The sequence below is a fragment of the Ictidomys tridecemlineatus genome, chromosome 12 (assembly GCF_052094955.1).
Source record: "Ictidomys tridecemlineatus isolate mIctTri1 chromosome 12, mIctTri1.hap1, whole genome shotgun sequence".
Classification (NCBI taxonomy): domain Eukaryota; kingdom Metazoa; phylum Chordata; class Mammalia; order Rodentia; family Sciuridae; genus Ictidomys; species Ictidomys tridecemlineatus.
The window spans coordinates 92,714,517-92,735,917 of NC_135488.1; the positions used below are offsets into that span (position 1 = coordinate 92,714,517).

The window sequence follows — 21,401 nt, forward strand, 5'->3', positions numbered from 1 at the left end:
AATGATAGAGCGCTTGCCTAGTATGTGTGAGGCACTGGGTTTGATTTTTAGTACTGCACATAAATAAATAATTTTTTTAAAAGGTCAATTCACTACTAAAATATTTATATGTATGCACATATATATATATATATATATGTATATACATATTTAAAAAAAAGAAAGAATTGTGGCCTGTAGTCCTTTAAGTTCTGAGACCATAGAGAATAATCAAATAACAGTTATGCCATATTGCTGTGTCTTCAGTCCATAGGTTCAGTGTCTGGCTACTGGTATGTGAGGAAATCAATGTTGCCTTGTTCAGGTTTTACTTAACTAAATTGAGAGCATTAGTTAAAATTAGCTCACACAATGTGTGTGGTCAATCCCAGGAATCTTAGAAATTTTTTGGAGTTGTTTTTATTTCATCTGAACAAAGTTATCTGGAAAGGTTAGAGATGAAAATAAAACAAAAACTTGGCTGGAGACAGCCTCATGGTCTCATATGAATCATTTTTTTGAATTTTTGGCCTGTAAACTACTATTCTCACTTAAACAATCCCACTCTGTATTAGAGTTGTTTGGATCCCTCAATGATGTATGATACTTCAGGTAAAACCCAATTTTTATTATTGCCGCTATATTGTATATTGGCTTGATAACATCTTTTTGTTTTGTTCTGACAAGAATTTTATGTAGAATATCTGTGACCGCTTTAAAAAAACAATTTTATTAAACAAATATTATTAGATATGACTGAATATAATGAAAAACATCTTGTAAATATATTTTTCTACATATACTAGTTAATAAAACTGACTTGTTTCTTTTAAGAAAAAGTTAATTTACCTCTTTAGCAAATAGTTTGAACTGAACTACTAAATTCATCTAATTAACTCATAAATGTTTGTCATCAGTAAAGGAACCATCTCTAGGAAACTATTCAAAGACTATCTCTGGCAGTTTGTCAGAATAATTTTTCTTTACGAAGTGACATTTTATTATTGACCAAATAAAAATCTATTTTAATTTAGCATTTTATAAAACTGGTTCTTCTATTATGGTTGTTGAAAGAATTAGATTGCTATGCCCAGAGTTATAAAGGAAATATTTTCAAGTTTTACAAAGTTATTCTGCATCTTGAAGCACAGTTGGCAGCAGTGAAAGTGTTCAAATGAACTTTAAAAAATTTCTTCGAAATGAAAATTTAAATGAAATACAATATACCCACAGAAAAGTGCTAAATAATAGGGTATATATAACTTAGTGAATTACCACAAAGTCAGAATTATCACCCACCCATGCTACCACCCCCAAGGTCAAGTACAACATTACCAAGCCATCCATGCCTTGCTTGTGTCCCTTCTAATCACAGCCCTTTTCCGCCTCTCAGAAGTGATCCTGACTTCTAATCCAACATATTAATTTTGCCTCAAATAAGCACATTTTACAATTTTAATCATTTTTACTTGAAAACATCTATAGTCTTCTAGGTTATATCAGTTTTTTTTTTAATGAGACCAGCAGTGTTCAGAACCAATTGTTATTATATGTTTAGTAATAGAAATTATTTGAGACATTAGCATGAAATATTGAATGGGAGAAACTTACTTTCCTTCTATCGTAGTATTATTCTATATAGTGAAAAGGAAAGAGTAGAGGTTTTTAGTGTTTCTTTTTCTTCTCACTTCAGTGGAAGCACTGACATTTCCTCCTTCTTCTGGGAAGTCATTCATCATGGGAGCAGATGAAGCCCTTGAAAGTGAACTAGGACTTGGAGAATTAGCTGGCCTTACAGTGGCCAATGAAGCAGATTCACTTGCTTATGATGTAAGTAGTTTTATTTTTGATGTTTTTACTCAGTTTTAGAAAATAGAAATTTAATTTTATAGGGGAAAAAATGTCAGTTGAAAAATTTCTTCACAAGTATAGACTTGGTTCAATTTTAAATGCAGACTTTGAAAAAAGATAAATATAAAATTAAGCCAGTATTTTTCCAAATAATCTAGAGATTAAAATTATACACTTTACCTAAATCCATAAATTAGTTGATTTGTATATTGGTTTTGGTTAGAGAAAGAGTTGCACAAGTTTGGGTTTTATTTTGTAAAAGTTGAAGGATAACAGGGGTTAGTTGAAATATGCCAACCTAAAACAACATTTTCCTTGTTTCTTAAATACATCAACCAGTATTCTGTTGAAATATGTTTTTAATTATTGGTAGTCAGAGATGTGTACTTCCAGATGTGAAGACTGATTGTCAGAGATTTGAACCAAACCTGAAACCTTGTATGTTTGTGCATGCATTTACTTAATTCCAAATGTTGTTTTATAAATGCATTTATATTGATTCACCACAGTAAATTTGTCAGAAGAATTATTGCTTGTTTCACAGGTAAAGTATTTATAAACTGTCTTAACCATTTCATTAAAATCTTTTCACTGAGAGCTTATTCTCTCTGCTGGAGAAGATAGTGTGACCCCTGTGGCCAATACTGGGTATGTAGAATGGATCCTCAAGTAAACCACAGGATGATAAAGAAGCACTCCTTGCCACACACTTCTCTTCCTACAAATCAAAACCTCCAACTCTCTTTATTAATTCCGTTAGTAAGTCTTTTGGGTTCTACCTCCAAACACAGCTGAAATCTATATATTTTTTCCACCTCCCATTCATGTCTATTTTTTGTTCCTTACCCAGAACTAGTACAGTATCCTAAACAAGTTTCTTCCATTCTTCTCCGCATGTGATACAATTTTTTTTAAAAAAGTTTTCTGTTTCCAGTGTTTTTATATTGTGTTTTACATTTATCTTTTTAAAACACCATTTAGTTGATTTTTTCTTTTTTCATGACAGCCTTTTTCTTTTCATTAGAGCATTCAGTCCATTTCTTTTTAAAGTAATTAATTGATATATTTGGTTTTAAATCTACTGTCTAACACCTGTTCTGTTCTCTTTACTCTTTCTATTTTTGCCTACTTAGGGGTTATGTTTTTATTATTGCAAGCCTCTGACCCTCTGTTATTTAGAGTTTACACAAGCTTTTGCTTTTCTTTCAATAGTTTCTTTAGAGATTACCATAAAATCCTTATTAAAATTTTATTTGTGAAGTCCCTAGAATACTTTTAACTCTATTTAACTCCATCACTATTTATCATCATTCTTGTTATATATTTCTAAATATATATCTTCTATAAGGTATCATTGTTTTTTATACTTTATATTCAGTTAGGATTATCTGTTTTACATTTTGCTTTTTTTTCATTCTTTCTTGCATGTCTTACTGTCCACCTGGGATCACCCTAAGAACACTTTTAATACTTCTGTTTAATGAGAGTATATAATTCTTTTAGTTTCTGGTTTTTCTTAAATTTCTTTGTTTAGCCTGAGTGGGTTAACTGTTATCTCATATTGAATTCTGGTTGGCAGAAGTTGTTATTGTTTTTTCCTTAACTTTAAACGTTATTTTATTGTCTTTTTATTTTTATTTTTTCTTACTAAAGTCAACTGTATCATTTCTGTTATTTGTCATTTAATGGTAGCCTGATTTCTTTGACTGATTTCATTTATGTCTGTTGTTAGGCAAGGTTTAGTTTTCTTCTTATTTAAATTTCTGAGGGCTCTTAGATCTTCATGGCTTGGTGTGTTGTCATTAATTTTGTAAATTTCTCAGCCATTTCTTCTTATTATATGTTGTCTCCTCACTTTTTTAATATGCCTTATCTCATGTACATGGTTATTTTTATGTCCAAATAACTACATTTGAAAATTTTACTATAGAGATAACTTCAGACCTAAGATTATATCTTCCTCCATAAATATATTTTAATTTGCTTTTTTCAGATGTCTATAGCTATTAGACACTTGGAATCACATGTTCAATTTTTTGAGGAGTAGGAGTTCCAGGGATTGAACTCAGGGGCACTCAACCATTGAACCACATCCTTAGCCCTCTTGTATTTATTTAGAGACAGGGTCTCACCTTGCTTTTGCTGAGGCTGGATTTGAATTTGTGATCCACCTGCCTCAGCTTCCTGAGCCCCTGGGATTATAAGCATGTGCCACCATGCCCCACTCTACTTTTTATGTTCCAAAACCGATGTATGATCCCTGCAAGGGCTTAGCTTCTTCTATTCACCTTTATGTCTAGGATGCAGCCCTTTGAAATCATAACCCAAAACAAAGTGATTCATGAAGTTTCCCCTCTTGACAGGTTCTAGACACCAGTTCCTATCCCTATGCCAGTATGAGCCCATCAGAAGCACTATTTGGTCTCTCGGCCATCCCTTTTGGAATCAGTAAACACTTCTGGGGAAAAATAACCCAGATCGAGCTGACCTCCTTAGGCCTTGTCCTGTGTTCACCTACTAACCTGTACCTACCTTCATCCCTTGCGCCATGACAACTGGGTTTTTCTTCACATTTTTGTTGGTTATTCATTTTTGTTTGTTTAATATTTAGTTCAGCTTTTCTACTTGTCCTTAGTACAGGGCTAGTCCATATTCCCTAATTCATCATGGCTAGAAGTAGAACCTGACTTACGTTCCCTCTCTGCTAACCCCAAAAAGAGTCTATCCAGCATCTAGTGAAACTTGTTAGTCTTCTCTCTAATGTTAAGAGGTTTATAGATAACTTAGTTTTCAACTATTACCATAAATTTTATTTTATATAATTTAGTTTAAGTGACTTGGTTTTAGAGTCATCCTAGTTGTGTTAGTAAGCTTTCTGTCATTGTGACAAAATGCCTGAGATTACCACTTATAAGAAAGGAAAGTTTATTTTGGCTTGTGATTTCAGATGTTTCTGTCCATGGTTAGTTGGTGGGTTGCTTTTAGGCCCCTTGTAAGGCAGTATATAATGATGGAAACTCTTTTTTTTTAATATTTATTTTTTAGTTGTAGTTGGACACAATACCTTTATATTATTTATTTTTATGTGGTGCTGAAGATTGAATCCAGGGCCTTGCACTTGCAAGGCGAGCACTCTACTGCTGAGCCATAACCCCAGCCCTGAGGGGAACTCTTGGCAATAAGGAAGTAAAAAGAAAATAAAGAGGAGCCAGGGTCCCAATATCTTCTTCAAGGCAACACTCCTAATAACCTAATTTCCTCCCACTAGGCCCCTTTCCTAAAGGTGCCACTGCCTCCCAATAGTGCCACAAGTTGCCCATCAAGCTTTCAACTTACAGGCCTTTGCGGGACATTCAGGATCCGAACGATAGCATTGTGTAGATCTGTTTTGCATTATTATTTGATCCGTTTTCATATGAAATTATATTAACTTTTTTATTTCAAGTTTCATGTTTCTTCAAAGTAATCCATTGTTTATATGTTGTTAATTTCGCCTGTTGGTTATTTACATTTAAAAATTATGGGTTTTTTTTGAAAGTTACATATTGTGATGGTTAATAACAAATCAGTAAGAGTTAATGTTAAAGGTAGTGTTTTTCCCCCTCCCTAACTAAATCTATAGATGTCTTTGTTTTCTTTCTTTAATAGATAGCAAACAATAAAGATGCACTGAGGAAGACTTGGAATCCTAAATTTACATTAAGAAGTCATTTTGATGGCATTCGAGCACTTGCTTTCCACCCCATTGAACCTGTTTTGATAACAGCATCAGAGGATCACACATTGAAAATGTGGAATTTGCAGAAAACAGCCCCAGCCAAAAAGTAAGAATATTCTACTTTAACTTTATGTTTTGGTTACACTTTTTAGCAGGAAAATATTTTTAAATTATTTGCTATTAAGTTTCCCAAATATCTCTTCTAGTTTTCTTTACCTCAACACATAATTGCCCTTTTATAAATCTCATGTTAGGTTGGAAAACTGATGTTTAAGAAAAAAGTTATTATTTATGGTTTACCCAGAGTTTATAAATGCTGATAATAGCCCTTATGTAGTGGTTGTCATAATTGGGAAGTCCCATGTCTCTACTGAAAATTTCTACTGTTTTGGTAAACAGGTATAGGTAGATATGTTTAAAATGATGAAACCTCTACGCTGCTCCATTGTTTACTAAGTTTGGACTTAATGGGATGGAGGAAAGGAAAGGCTAATGGGGTAGGGCACCTCTCTTTGGTCTTATTTTTTAGCCTTGAGTCTTTAAGTATTTTCCATACCAACCAATAATATGTCTAACTGAAAGACACTGTTGCCTTTACTTAGCAGCTAGTGTTTACATTGACCCTTTGGTTCTTAAGTGTCAACAGACGTGATTTAGCATAAACTTTTTTTTATCAAGTCCCAAGCTAGCCTTAATTCCACTTGGTCTGGTGCTTATTGGAGTTCTTTTCTTCCTTGGATCACACGGTACTGAGCTAGCTTGTGCCAACAAGGGCCCTTCTGCTGTGTCGGGCACTTTTAAAAGTGCAAATGAGCATCAAATGAAGGAGGCTATACAAATTTTATTAATGGTAGAGGAAATCTATTGCCCAGTTTAAAGGAGATCATTGGCAATCATGCTGAGAATCATACATAGGGTAGATAAAATACTTGATTTATCAGTCTGTAACAGATAGGTCAACCCGATCTTGGTATAACCAAATGCAACTTCTTATGGATTAGTTATTTTCCTGTTTATACATGTGCCTCTTGCCTTTTTAGTTATTTGGTCACAATGTGTTAGTTTTAGTTCTAGAACAATCATTGAGCAAGAGATGTGAATGTTTCATTATATATTCTTTACTGAAATTTAGAAATATATTGAAACAAGTTACTTGCTGGTAATAACCTAGTAACATCACATGAAAGTAGCAGTGACACGTTTGCTTTTGAACTTAAAACTTGGAAATGATTTGAAGACAGTGAATATATGCTTATATAAAGTACTATAAAATAATGTAGAAAATGGTAAATACTTGACTTTAAATCTAGTTGGCCTGTTAGGTAGTGTAGTGTAACCCATAGTGATATCCTTAGTACCTTAGTTATGAGCAAACTGATGACTTGGACAGTTTTTGTGGTATCAAGGATAGACCTTCATGGAATTACAAGGAAATTAAAAGTATCATTTGTTGAAATCCTGTTATACATTGTTGTAGTCCTTGACTATTTTAAACTTGTAGAATCCTTGAGTGTGGTGCTACCCCCATTTTTCTCTTATTTTAAATATAAAGGATTCTGAAGCACTGAAAGACTAAAATTGCTTATTTTCAGTTAGCTAGTTAATGACAGAACTAGCCCTTCCAATCCTATGTTGAATGACCTGAGTGAAGCAGTCTCTCCCTTAAGTCAAATAGATTACGGCAATGCTAAAAACATTGTAACCAAGTGTTATTAAACAAGGAGCTTGATACCACATGAAAGTGTGATTGAAGTTTTTTATGTATCCTGTGACTGAGAATGGTATATTACCATAGTGTCTGTACTATGATGTATTATAATAATATTATAACTCAATATACATCAGTATTATGATGTATATTGAGTTATACTTTTTACTACTGAAATTTAAAGTAGTTGAGTTTGTCTTCTCTCTCTCTGATTTAGGAGTACTTCTCTTGACGTAGAGCCTATCTATACTTTCAGGGCTCATAAGTAAGTATTTTTTTTCTTTATTTTAAATCAATGTATTTTGTAAAATTTATTTTTTAGTTTAGGTGGACACAGTATCTTTATTTTACATTTATGTGTTGAGGATCAAACCCAGTGCCTCGTGCACACTAGGCGAGCACTCTACCACTGAGCCACAACCCCAGCCCCTAAACCAATATTTTTTAAACAACTTGATTAGGTCTTTTTTTTTTTAACTTATGTATTTATTATGTAAGTTTCATATTTAGTAGTGGGTTTTTTGGAATATAAAAGAAACTGACAGATAATATAATGCTAAAAACAAATTTATCACTACCAAGTAGGAATCCTTGCTGGATTTTTATTTGTGTGATGTTTAAATTATGTTTGTGTGAGAGAGAGAGCAAGCGAGAGAATGTGTGTGTGTATCAAGTTTTTTATTGTAAGCATATATATTTTCTTGTTTCCATTGAAGCACAAAGATTGGTGTATATTTTTTACATAAGGGATTATTTAATCAATTTTTTTTAGATTTTGCAGGCTACATAGTATCTGTATTTTTGTTTGTTTTTAATTTTTGTTTTATTTGTTTTGTTTGAAAATCAAACAAACGTTTTGGTAGCATTTGACCTGAGGACCATCATTTACCAACTTCTAATTTAGCAAAGGAAGAACAGTATTGATAGTATTTTCATTCATTATAAAAAGCAGAAAAATAGAAATCTATTTGAATAATTAATTAAGCATTTGTATTTTTAACAAATTATGCTCTAGAATTGATTTTTTTTTTAAGACTAGCAGCTTATACTTACCTGTTTATTTACTTATATCCCAGAGGTCCAGTGCTTTGTGTAGTAATGAGCAGCAATGGCGAGCAGTGTTATAGTGGTGGTACTGACGGACTGATCCAGGGCTGGAATACCACTAATCCCAACATTGATCCCTATGACTCTTATGGTATGTGATTCAAGGTTCTGAAAGAACAAAATGTTTTCCTTTTAAACATTTTTACATCATTTATATATAAGGACAAAATTGGATATTTAAAAAAAATAATAGGTAAGACAGAAGTTTGTCTTTATTTTGTTTAAAATGCAAATTCCTACCTTTAGGAATCAATTTGATATATAATTCTAAAAGAAAAAAAGAAACATTTTTCATGAGAAAACAATTTTCATTCTCCCAGGGTCTTACTGATTAGAAATACTGACTTGATTGACAGTTGATGTCTTCATTTAGTCATCTGCCTGGTACTTAATTCATTGTTACTAATCTTTAATCATATTTCATCACTGTTGGTAAACGACTTTGAAGTAAAATGGATGTTGTCATTATCCCCTTGGTAAAATTATTGGAGGGATGTAGGAGCTAATAAGTTTTAAAGTCCATGCCACCAAAATATATAAGACTTAAAACTTTAGAAATGCCCTTTATTCTAAAGAATAGTATAAGTCATAAATATATGATAATCCATCACTAGATATCATCAGTTTTCTTGCAGAAACTCTTTAGAAATTGGCTGTTTTGGTTTTCGGTTAAGTTCTAGGATGGTTTAAAGTGTCATTTGTCAAAAAAGTATATTTGAATTTTATTATTACTTTAAATTAATTTACCAACAAACCTAGGTAAACATAACTGCAGTAAATAAAAATATTCTCCAACATTTATGTAATGAACATTAAACATATCTTATGAAAAATAACCCCTCCCTTCCTGCAGTTCTCTTACACATTTATCTGTTCCATGTCTTTCCTTACCTTCTTTACCTCTCTCCCAGGGAATCAGCTGTTCCCCATTTTATTCTAGGCCAGTACTTCTCATTTTGCTCTTGACCTTATTCTTTCTACACTAGAAGGGACTGTACTTTAATCTCTGTGTCTCCTTTGGGACGGCACTCTAACCTCTTGATTTCCTCTTTCTCTGTCTTCTTAATTAAGCCTTACTCTGTTTTCTCTCTCTTCCTTCATCATATCAGGTATCTCCCATCCCAGACAAGATCTTTCCCTTATTTTTTTGATGGTATTGTCTAAAAAATATAATTACTAGTTACGAATGCTATGTCTTTGCCCTTTGCATCATCCCTCTGTATTCTGTCTTCTAGTTACATCACTTAAACATAACAAGATTGTTGGTGAGCTAATTGCCCAATCTAAGAGTATTTTTGATGTGGTTAATAATGTTAACAAGTCCATTTTTTTTTTTTGGAAATTTGTTATTTCATTGGCTTTTTGATAGTTTTTATGACGGTTTCTGTTCTCTATCCTTCATAAACTCCTTTTGTTTCTCATCTTAAATATTGGCATTTATGAAGACCCAGATGCTAAGTCATTCTTTGTAATATATATACATTCCTTTGGAAGTTAAACCTACTTTTTTTTTATTGGTTGTTCACAACATTACAAAGCTCTTGACATATCATATTTCATACATTAGATTGAAGTGGGTTATGAACTCCCAATTTTACCCTAAATGCAGATTGCAGAATCACGTCGATTACACATCCACAATTTTACATAATGCCCAATTAGTAATTGTTGTATTCTGCTACCTTTCCTATCCCCTACTATCCCCCCTCCCCTCCCCTCCCATCTTCTCTCTCTACCCCATCTACTGTAATTCATTACTCTCCTTGTTTATTTTCCCATTCCCCTCACAACCTCTTATATGTAATTTTGTATAGCAATGAGGGTCTCCCTTCATTTCCATGCAATTTCCCTTTTCTCTCCCCTTCCCTCCCATCTCATGTCTCTGTTTAATGTTAGTCTTTTCTTCCTGCTCTTCCTCTCTGCTCTGTTCATAGTTGCTCTCGTTATATCAAAGAAGACATTTGGTATTTGTTTTTTAGGGATTGACTAGCTTCACTAAGCATAATCTACTCTATTGCCATCCATTTCCCTGCAAATTCTATGATTTTGTCATTTTTTATTGCTGCATAGTACTCCATTGTGTATAGATGCCACATTTTTTTTATCCATTCATCTATTGAAGGGCATCTGGGTTGGTTCCACAGTCTAGCTATTGTGAATTGTGCTGCTATGAACATCGATATGGCAGCATCCCTGTAGCATGCTTTTTTAAGGTCTTCAGGGAATAGTCCGAGAAGGGCAATAGCAGGGTCAAATGGTGGTTCCATTCCCAGCTTTCCCAGGAATCTCCAAACTGCTTTCCAAATTGGCCGCACCAATTTGCAGTCCCACCAGCAATGTACAAGTGTACCCTTTTCTCCACATCCTCGCCAGCACTTGTTGTTGTTTGACTTCATAGTGGCTGCCAATCTTACTGGAGTGAGATGGTATCTTAGGGTGGTTTTGATTTGCATTTCTCTGACTGCTAGAGATGGTGAACATTTTTTCATGTACTTGTCGATTGATTGTATATCCTCCTCTGAGAAGTGTCTGTTCAGCTCCTTGGCCCATTTGTTGATTGGGTTATTTGTTATCTTATTGTCTAATTTTTTGTGTTCTTTGTATACTCTGGATATTAGGGCTCTATCTGAAGTGTGAGGAGTAAAAATTTGTTCCCATGATGTAGGCTCCCTATTTACCTCTCTTATTGTTTCTCTTGCTGAGAAAAAACTTTTAGTTTAAGTAAGTCCCATTTGTTGATTCTTGTTATTAACTCTTGTGCTATAGGTGTCCTATTAAGGAATTTGGACCCCGATCCCACAATATGTAGATCAGAGCCAACTTTTTCTTCTATCAGACGCAGAGTCTCTGATTTGATATCAAGCTCCTTGATCCATTTAGAGTTAACTTTTGTGCATGGCAAGAGGAAGGGATTCAGTTTATTTTGTTGCATATGGATTTCCAGTTTTCCCAACACTATTTGTTGAAGATGCTATCCTTCCTCCATTGCATGCTTTTAGCCCCTTTATCAAATATAAGATAGTTGTAACTTTGTGGATTAGTCTCTGTGTCCTCTATTCTATACCATTGGTCCACCCGCCTGTTTTGGTACCAGTACCATGCTGTTTTTGTCACTATTGCTCTGTAATATAGTTTGAAATCTGGTATCGCTATACCGTCTGATTCACACTTCCTGCTTAGAATTGCTTTTGCTATTCTGGGTCTTTTGTTTTTCCATATGAATTTCATGATTGCTTTATCTATTTCTACAAGAAATGCCTTTGGGATTTTGATTGGCATTGCATTAAACCTATAGAGAACTTTTGGTAATATCGCCATTTTGATAATGTTAGTTCTGCCTATCCATGAACAGGGTATATTTTTCCATCTTCTAAGATCATCTTCTACTTCTCTCTTTAGGGTTCTGTAGTTTTCATTGTATAAATCTTTCACCTCTTTTGTTAGGTTGATTCCCAAGTATTTTATTTTTTTGGAGGATATTGTGAATGGAGTGTTTTTCCTCATTTCCGTTTCAGAAGTTTTGTCGCTGATATACAGAAATGCCTTTGATTTATGCGTGTTGATTTTATATCCTGCCACTTTGCTGAATTCATTTATTAGTTCTAGTATTTCTTTGTAGACCCTTTTGGGTCTTCTAAGTATAGAATCATGTCATCTGCAAATAGTGATAATTTAAGTTCTTCTTTTCCTATTTTTATGCCTTTAATTTCTTTCGTCTAATTGCTCTGGCCAGTGTTTCAAGAACTATATTGAATAGAAGTGGTGATAGAGGGCATCCCTGTCTTGTTCCAGATTTTAGAGGGAATGCCTTCAACTTTTGTCCATTCAGAATGATGTTAGCCTGAGGCTTAGCATAGATAGCTTTTACAATGTCAAGGTACATTCCTGTTATCCCTTTTTTTTCAAGTGTTTTGAACATAAAGGGATGCTGTACTTTGTCGAATGCTTTCTCTGCGTCTATTGAGATGATCATATGGTTCTTATTTTTAAGTCTATTGATGTGGTGAATAACATTTATTGATTTCCGTATATTGAACCATCCTTGCATCCCAGGGATGAATCCTACTTGATCATTGTGCACAATTTTTTTGATGTGTTTTTGTATTCGATTCACCAGAATTTTATTGAGGATTTTTGCATCTAGGTTCATTAGAGATATTGGTCTGTAGTTTTCTTTCTTTGAGGTGTCTATTCCAATAAAATAGAAGTTAGTGAAGACATCGATAAATTTCTTAAGTCATATGATTTGCCCAGACTGAGTCAGGAGGATACACACAATTTGAACAGACCAATATCAATGGATGAAATTGAAGAAGCCATCAAAAGACTACCAACCAAGAAAAGCCCAGGACCGGATGGGTATACAGCGGAGTTTTACAAAACCTTTAAAGAAGAATTAATACCAATACTTTTTAAGTTATTTTAGGAAATAGAAAAAGAGGGAGCTCTTCCAAATTCATTCTATGAGGCCAACATCACCCTGATTCCGAAACCAGACAAAGTTAAACCTACTTCTGTGGTTTTATTTGCTGTTGACTCATAAATCCTTTTTAAGCTGCAGAATCTCTGTAGAAAATTTCAAAGTGTCTGTCTCATCTGTACATCTCAGCATGTCTTTCTTTCTTTTTTTAGTTGGTGGTATTATCAGAATTATCAAAACTAGAAACCTGAGAGTTTTCCTTGATTCCTTGCTTTGGCATACTATCCACAGCTTACTAATTACTTAGTTTTTTTTATATGACTTCCTAAATATTTTCTGAATTTACTCCTTCCCTTGTACCACTGCCCTAGCTTAGGTCTTTATCATTACTCTTCCAATTTACTGAACCAGTCCCTTTGCTTTATCTAATTCTGTCCAATCTGTCTTCTGTACCAGAGGTAAGGTTACCTTATTTAATACTTACCTGCCCCTTCTGCTTCCAGGAAATTCTTCAGTGAATCTCTAATGGCTATCAGGATAATTTCCAAGTTTCTTAATATGTCATAGAAATCCCAGCATAAACCAGCTGCCCTCTTCTCATGCACTTTCTGCTTCATCATCCACACTCCATTAATACTGAACTGCTCATAAATTTTCTTGCACATCAAGTTTTTTTTCCTTCTGTGATTTTATAGGTGCTGCCTCCTTGCCAGGCATGGCTTCCCTCTATTCTCTGACTGACGTCTGTATACTCTAGTTGTCATTCATCTCAATTACATTCTGTAGTAACTAGTATCTGTCACTAGCACTATACCTCCAACAGAGTGTTTTGAGGACAGGGTAGTATTGTGTGGCATGAGCATTTCTCATAGTGCCTGACACACAGTTTGTCTTCAATAAACATTTTATGGTACATCTGAGACAGAATATAAGACCCATAATACCATTGGCATTTCCAGACTTCATTTCTGTGAGACATCTTGAAAGCATCACTTCATAGAATCTTTGTCAGAATTAATAACTGTAGTTGCCAATTTTACTTTTATCATAAGACTGCTAAGGCTGGGGTTGTGATTCAGTGGCAGAGTGCTTGCCTGGCATGTGTGAGGCACTGGGTTCGATTGTCAGCACCACATGTAAATAATAAAATAAAGGTCCATCAATGACCAAAAAAAAAAAGACTGCTAAGAGACGATTCTCCTGCCCCTGCCCCATTATCCCACATTATTCATATCCTAGTTATCTCTCTCTGTGAATTAAGGATTTGGGGATTCCTATAGGTCTCGGTTCCTCTCAAGTATGGATAATTTAATATTCGAACAATTGTCATTGTACAATAGGATAGGTGGCCAGAAAGAGGTATAGCCAAAGTGCTTAAGAAATTCAGAGAGGGGAAGACCTTTGTTCACTTCCTCAGACAGTATGAGTTGTGTTTTCTCCAAAGGTAAATTCAAAATTAAAAAAAAAAAAAATCTAGACAAATGGAAGGATAAAAGGAAAGGAGAAGGATGTCCCTAATTTTCTTAAAAGGAAGATGATGTGCTTTTAAATTTTAATTTTGAAATGTTAAGTTGTACATTTGCTTATTTCCAAGCCTGTTTTTAATTGCTGCAGTAATTGAGAAGAATAATAGAAACTGGGGAATATATTTTATACTGTGATCAGGTGCTTTTGTTTAAATATCTTACTTTTTCTGGAGGCTAAGTATCTTTATGATTTCTTTTCCTTCTGATTTGTATTTTTGCTATTTTATATAGATCCTTCTGTTTTAAGAGGTCCTCTGCTAGGCCACACAGATGCAGTCTGGGGTTTGGCATACAGTGCAGCACATCAGCGTTTGTTGTCCTGTTCAGCAGATGGCACTCTTCGTTTGTGGAATACAACTGAGGTGGCTCCTGCACTAAGTGTATTTAATGATAATCAAGGTACGTATTTTAAAAAATATTTTTCTAAATCCTTTATAAAAACATCTTATTCTGAAAATAAACCAATAAATTAATGATTCTAAGAACTCTTACTGTTTAATGAAGACTGTTTGAAGCAACAGAAGAATATTCATTTGAATATTTATGTATTTCCAATTTATATGTTTTTTTTTTTTTTTTGGTACCAGGAATTGAACCCAGGGGCCCTTAACCACCAAGCCACATCCCCAGTCCTTTTTCATATTTTATTTTGAGACAGGGCTGGCTTTGAACTTGTGATCCTTCTGCTTCCAGCCTCCTGAGCCACTGGGATTACAGACATGTGTCACCATGCCCAACCTATGTGTAATTCTTAAAAACATAATATAATATTTGAAGAGAAAACATTAATTTTAAATTTTTAAAAATTGAGATGCAGTGTATATACAGTGAAAAATATAGATCTTAAAAGATACACTTGAGTTCATTTGATAAATGAATACAACCCTTCATTTCCCACTATTAAAACAGAACACTTTTTTCACTTCCCTAGAGCTCCTCTGTGACCTTCTAGTCAGAGAAGAGAATACAATTGTCTATTCTAAAACTTCAAATGAAATAATATAGAATGTACCTTTTAGTGTCTGGCTTTTTACTTACTAGAATGTTTCTATAATTCGGTGTCAGTTTATTTCTCTTTGTTATTAGTATTTCATTAAGCCATAATTTTGTCTGTTCATTTATCTGTTGATACTTGGGTTGCTCCATTTTGGGCCTATTATGAACAAAGCTGCTAGGAACATTATATATTTTCATACACTATAGGTGGGTAGAGACCTCTAAGTAAAATTGGTGGGCTTTAGGATAGGTGGGTTTTTGTTTGTTTATTTTAAGTATTTATTTTTTAGTTTTAGATATTTGGACACAATATCTTATTTTACATTTATGTGGTGCTGAGGATTGAACCCAGTGCTTTATGTATGCTAGGTGAGCACTCTACCACTGAGCCACAACCCCAAACCTATTTGTTTTGTTTTTTAACTTTATGTGAAATTGCCAATATTTTCCCACTGACTGGAATGTGTGAGAGTTTCATTTGCTCTACAGCCTTATCAACATTTTGAGGTGTTTTCAGTCTATTTAATTTTAGCCATTCTGGTGGATATGTAGTAGTATTTCACTTTAGTTTTTTATATATATTTTTTATTAGTTATTGATGGACCTTTGTCTATATGTGGTGCTGAGAATTGAATCCAGGGCCTCACACATACTAGGCAAGTGATCTACCACTGAGCCACAACCCCAGCCCCTTAACTTTTTAGTTTTAATGTTGCATTTCTTTGGTAACATGTTGAGCCCTTTTTTGTTTCTTAGTTGGCCATTCATATGTCTTTGAAAGTTCACTTATTTTTGAACTGTTAGCTTGCTTTAATTAGATGTTGAGCATCAGATTATTCATTTTATATGTATTAGTTTTTATGTTAAAAATATACTCTAAGATTTAACTATTCTACACAGTAAATTTAAAATTTTTTTCCTGAGTTATCATAACTTATTTTTAGATTTTGATATGTTGCCTCAATTTTGAATTTTAACAAATTATTTCTTATCTAATTCCTTAATTTTACTGACATAAAATTTCTAACAAGAGATGAATTTTTTTTTTTTTTTGATGGTACTGGGGTTTCAAGCCAGAGCCTCACATGAGCTATGCAAGCACTCTACTGCTGAGTCACTCCTCCAGCCCATTATGGATTTTTTTAAATGAAGAATTTCCCTTGGGTGACTCTAAGTACCAGATTGAGATGGAAATAGCAAAACTTGTAGTCCATAATTGTTTTCCATTTGCTTTCTAAATCAAGGTTTATAGTCCATGAATATACTAGCAGAATAGCAGGTAGAAGATATATAAAACAGGTAAGGACAATAAGGCAGAAAGTTGCAGAAGAAATAGTGTTAACATTGAGTGTCTGTGAAAAAGTTCTTATTTTAATGGTAAACCTTATATACTTCTTAAGGAAATCATGCTATTACTTGAGCACATTGCTACATTTTCTATATTTTGAGCTCATTGTCAAATAAACCCTTTAAATGCCATTCTCCAAATATGTTCTCTTTTAGAATTGGGAATCCCTGCCTCTGTGGATCTAGTGAGCAGTGACCCGAGCCATATGGTAGCATCATTCAGCAAAGGGTATACAAGCATCTTTAACATGGAAACCCAACAACGCATTCTTACTTTAGAATCCAATTTAGATTCAAGTATGTATGCCAATTTTTAATGGTTTGCATTTGGATCAGTTTTTTAACTTAATCAGTTATAACTTCCAGAGTCATTACAAAATATTCTGCTTCCTAAAGCTCAGAACACATTTTGCTTAAAAGAATATAATGATTTACAATTGATTTTTAAGGGTTAACTTTTACATAGATTTATAACTATATTATTTGAAACAGGATTTAAATTATCCCACATATGAGTCAAGATTGATTTATAACACACAATTAATATTTAGTTCTGTTTGAAGAAGGCATTATTCTGAATAGAAAATAAAATCTGTTTTTAATTCTACCCTTTATTATATTTATTTTTATTTTTTGGAGGTACTGGGCTTGAAGTCAGAGGTGTTCTACCACTAAGCTACACCCTGAGCCCCCTTTTAATTTTTTATTTTGAGACAGAGTTTCACTAAGTTACTAAAACTGGTCTCATACTTGTGATTCTTTTGATTCAACCTTCTGAGGTGCTGGGATTACTCATAATTTCATTTTTAATCAGCTTTATATTAATTATATAACTTAATACAGCTCACTACTAACTAGAGTGTAGATCACACTTTGGCTATCAGAATTCCAAATATGAAACTTTTATTGGATATAGGAGATCAGGAAATAAATGCTTTTTCAGATTATGAAGAATATAATACAGAATGGCTTTTTTGTTTTGTTTTTGTTTGGGTTTTTGGTTTTTGGCTTTTTTAAATGGCTGCTGTCTATCTTTGTCAGGTACTGGAGATTGAACTCAGGGGCAAGTTTAAGGCCAGCCTCAGCAACTTAAACAAACCCTGTCTCTAAAGAAAAAGAGGGTTGGGGATGTAGTTCAGTGGTAGAGCACTACTGAACCACATGCCCAGCCTTATTTTGTATTTTATTTACAGACAGGATCTCACTGAATTGCTTAGCACCTCACTGTTGCTGATGTTGGCTTTTGTGATCATCCTGCCTCAGCCTCCTGAGCCACTCAGATACAGGCATATGCCACCACACCTAGCTTCTATCTTTAATTATAATCCAGGCAAGCATAATTTAATCTTTAATTATAATCCAGGCAAGCATAATTTAGGTTACAGTTGAAGAAAAAAACATACATGTATGATGTTGTTTTAATCTGAGAACTAACTTTAAAAATAATTACATGAGTGTGTGTACTTGCACATGCATATCCAAACACGTATATGTGCATGCATGTATGCTCATGTGCACTTACTTGTCTTTCTATCTCCCTCTCAAAAATTTCTTTCATTCCATTTTGGCCCTTTTCATTTTTACTTCCTAATCTGTTATTCTTTGTTTTTTTTCTGATAGGCTATGAGAATTATTTGGAGAAGTTGGCTTGAGTAGAACTTTGAGCTATTTAGACGTAAAAGAGAAAGATAAGAAAATAAAAATCTAGATTATGGAATTACGGATTTTAGACTTTGCATTAATTAATTTTTAGCTTATTATGGGGACTAGGGATTTAATCTAGAAGTACTCTACCACTGAACTACATCCCCAACCCTCTTTTTCTTTAGAGACAGGGTTTGTTTAAGTTGCTGAGGCTGGCCTTAAATTCGAGTCTTTCTGCCGTAGCCTCCTGAGTTGTTGAGATTATAGTTAGTGTGCAACTGTACCCATAGACTTTAAGTAAATTTAAGTCATATTTAAATATGTGACATGAAGCACAGTAAAATTTAAAAAAACAACAACATTAAATTAGGAAGGATGTGAGCATTTTTAAAATTACTTTCAGAAATTGTAGCTATTTTTTAAAAATTTATATATGACAGCGGAATGTATTACAATTTTTATTACACATATAGAGCACAATTTTTCATATCTCTGGTTGTCTACAAAGTATATTTACATCAATTTGTGTCTTCATACATATACTTTGGATAGTAATGTCCTGTAGCTAAGTTTTTAAAAATTTCTGAGTGGCAAATGTTGATGTTTAATGACTACTACCAGTTGTTAAAATCTGGTGAATAAGATTATCTCTTTTTTTTTTTTCCTCCTCCAAGAAGTGTGACCATAAAGTAATAAGACATTTTGCCTGGTGCTGGAAACATTTTTGGAAGAAGACTGCCAAGAACATTTTTAACAAAAGCAATATTATTGAAATTAGTGATAGTTTTTAAATTTATAATATGCCCTGGCATTTCTTAAATTACCAGTTTTGGTACTTTTAGAGTTGTATAAAGCACACTAAATTAAATTAATCTTTCGTTCCTTTCTACTGTGGACTATTTCTTTGTTATTTATAGTTGATTATGTTATTCTACTTTGGAATTTAGCAGTCTTTTAAAAAAAAGTAAAAACCAAATATGCTTCAAGGTGAAAATGAATTTCATATTAAGTTTAAAATAATGAAGGATATTTGTTGTTGCAATAAATTACCTCTCTTCTAATTGATGTCAATGGTAATTAGACTGTGATAAAGTCAGAGGTAGGTGGTATAGGTAAAAGGTAACTTGTGAACCCAGTAAAAAGGTAAATCATTGGGCTGTGGTTGAGGCTCAGTGGCAGAACGCTTGCCTAGCACATGTGAGGCCCTGGCTTCAATCCTTAGCACCACAGAAAAATAAACAAAATAAAGGCATGAGGTCCATATCCAACTAAAAAAAAAAAAGTGAATCATTTCTAAATTGCAAGCTAAATATGAATATGTGGAGCATTGTTTTAGATTCATTTTTAGAATGGCTGCTAAACCTTCAAATATTCTGATGTTCTTTGCATCTTGCCTGCTTCTCTGATTTACTCTAAAATGGCGGAACTTCCTTAAAATTATTATCAAGTAAGAACTTTATTTTGCTTGCTTCCATTATTTGATTTCCATCATATTTATTTTTTACCTTTCAAAGTAATTAAAGCTGTTTTCTACCTTCTGTCTAAAAATATATGAGATATTTCAATTAAAGTATTTCTTTTTGTTATTGTTTTTGTTCTGCCAAACATTAAAAAGTATTGCTCAGTGGTGCATTATCTCTGGAAGAAAAAAATCCACAGTCTGAATTTAAAACTAAGCATCTCTTTACATTCAATGTAGATAAATAACATTTTTGTACTGTATTTGACAATATCCATCTTCACTTTTTAAGATGTTATATTTCTAGAAACCACATGAAAATTCAGTAAGAGTATACTGGTTTTTAGCTATATTTTCCATTATGTAAACATAAATTTATAGTAACTGTTTTAAGATTTATATTTTTAACTCTTTATTTTGAAGTAATTATGTGTGTATACATATATTTATTATTTATAGAGAGATTTATAGTTATACAAAGTTGGTGGATTCATCCCGAAAACTCAAATGCGTGGAATTCAGTTTCAGTCCATGAGCCCCCCCTTTTCCCTTGCCCTTTTCTCACCCATCTTCCTTCCCCTGCCCCATTCTCCTTCCTCTACTAGACTTCCCTTTGCTCATTATTTATATTTGATTGGTTCTTTTTCTTACATGTAAAGGGTGAAGTTTCCTGTTGTATATATATTTATATATGCATATAACATGATTTTTTAAGAATTCATTCTTTATTGCCTTCCCCTATCTGTCCTTCCACTCTGCCTCTCAATCTCCTCCTTCTACATTATTGATCTTCCCTTTATGATATCCTATCCTTTCCTCCCTTTTCATTTATTTTACTCTACTTTCCACATATGAGAGAAAACATTTGACCTTTGGGTTTCTGAGTTTGTCTTATTTCATTTAGCATGATATTCTCCATTTCTATCCATTTACTGGCAAATTTATAATTTTATTCTTTTTTATGGCTAAGTAGAACTCGTTTGTATGTGTTTTTATATATGCCACTATCTGTGTTCATTCCATAGTTTAATTATTGTGAGTTGTGCAGCTGTATACGGTATATCAATTTTAAACCTTTTGGGAAAATACCGAGAAGTGGTATAGCCGGATTATATGGTGGTTCCATCTCTAGATTTTTGAGGAATCTCCATACTCCTTTCCAGAGGGGTTGTACTAGTCTGCAGCCCCATCAACAATGTAAGAGAGTACCTTTTTCCCCCACAGTCTCACCAGCATTTGTTATTGTTTGTATTCTTGATCATTTCCATTCTGACTGGAGTAAGATGAAATATTAGTGTAGTTTTGATTTGCGTATCCCTGATTGCTAGAGAAGTTGAACATTTCTTCATATATTTGTTGTCCATTTGTGTTTCTTTGGAGAAGTTTTTGTATAGTTCTTTTGCCCATTTATTGATTGGGTTATTTGGGGAGTTTTTTGAGTTCTTTCTCTATTCTGGATTTTAAAATCCTATCAGAGGAGTAGCTGACCAAGATTTTCTTCTATTCTTCTATTCTTCACACTCTTTTTTTTTTTTTTTGGTGGGGGTGACTGGGGTACTGGGCCACTGGGGCACTTGACCCCTGAGCCACATCTCCAGCCCTATTTTTGTATTTTATTTAGAGACAGTGTCTCACTGAGTTGCTTA

The 21,401-nt window shown here is 33.5% G+C and overlaps 1 protein-coding gene across 2 annotated transcripts in view; it reads left to right on the top strand.

The window, feature by feature from the left end:
- Positions 1–21,401, top strand: part of Strn (striatin) — a 110,432-nt gene that overhangs the window by 78,723 nt on the left and 10,308 nt on the right. For both annotated transcript variants that reach the window (XM_021734089.3, XM_078029392.1), the window contains 6 exons: positions 1,673–1,809; positions 5,479–5,654; positions 7,474–7,521; positions 8,333–8,454; positions 14,541–14,708; positions 16,809–16,949. In XM_021734089.3, coding sequence (XP_021589764.2) covers positions 1,673–1,809; positions 5,479–5,654; positions 7,474–7,521; positions 8,333–8,454; positions 14,541–14,708; positions 16,809–16,949 — 792 coding nt within the window. The remainder of the gene's footprint in view (positions 1–1,672; positions 1,810–5,478; positions 5,655–7,473; positions 7,522–8,332; positions 8,455–14,540; positions 14,709–16,808; positions 16,950–21,401) is intronic.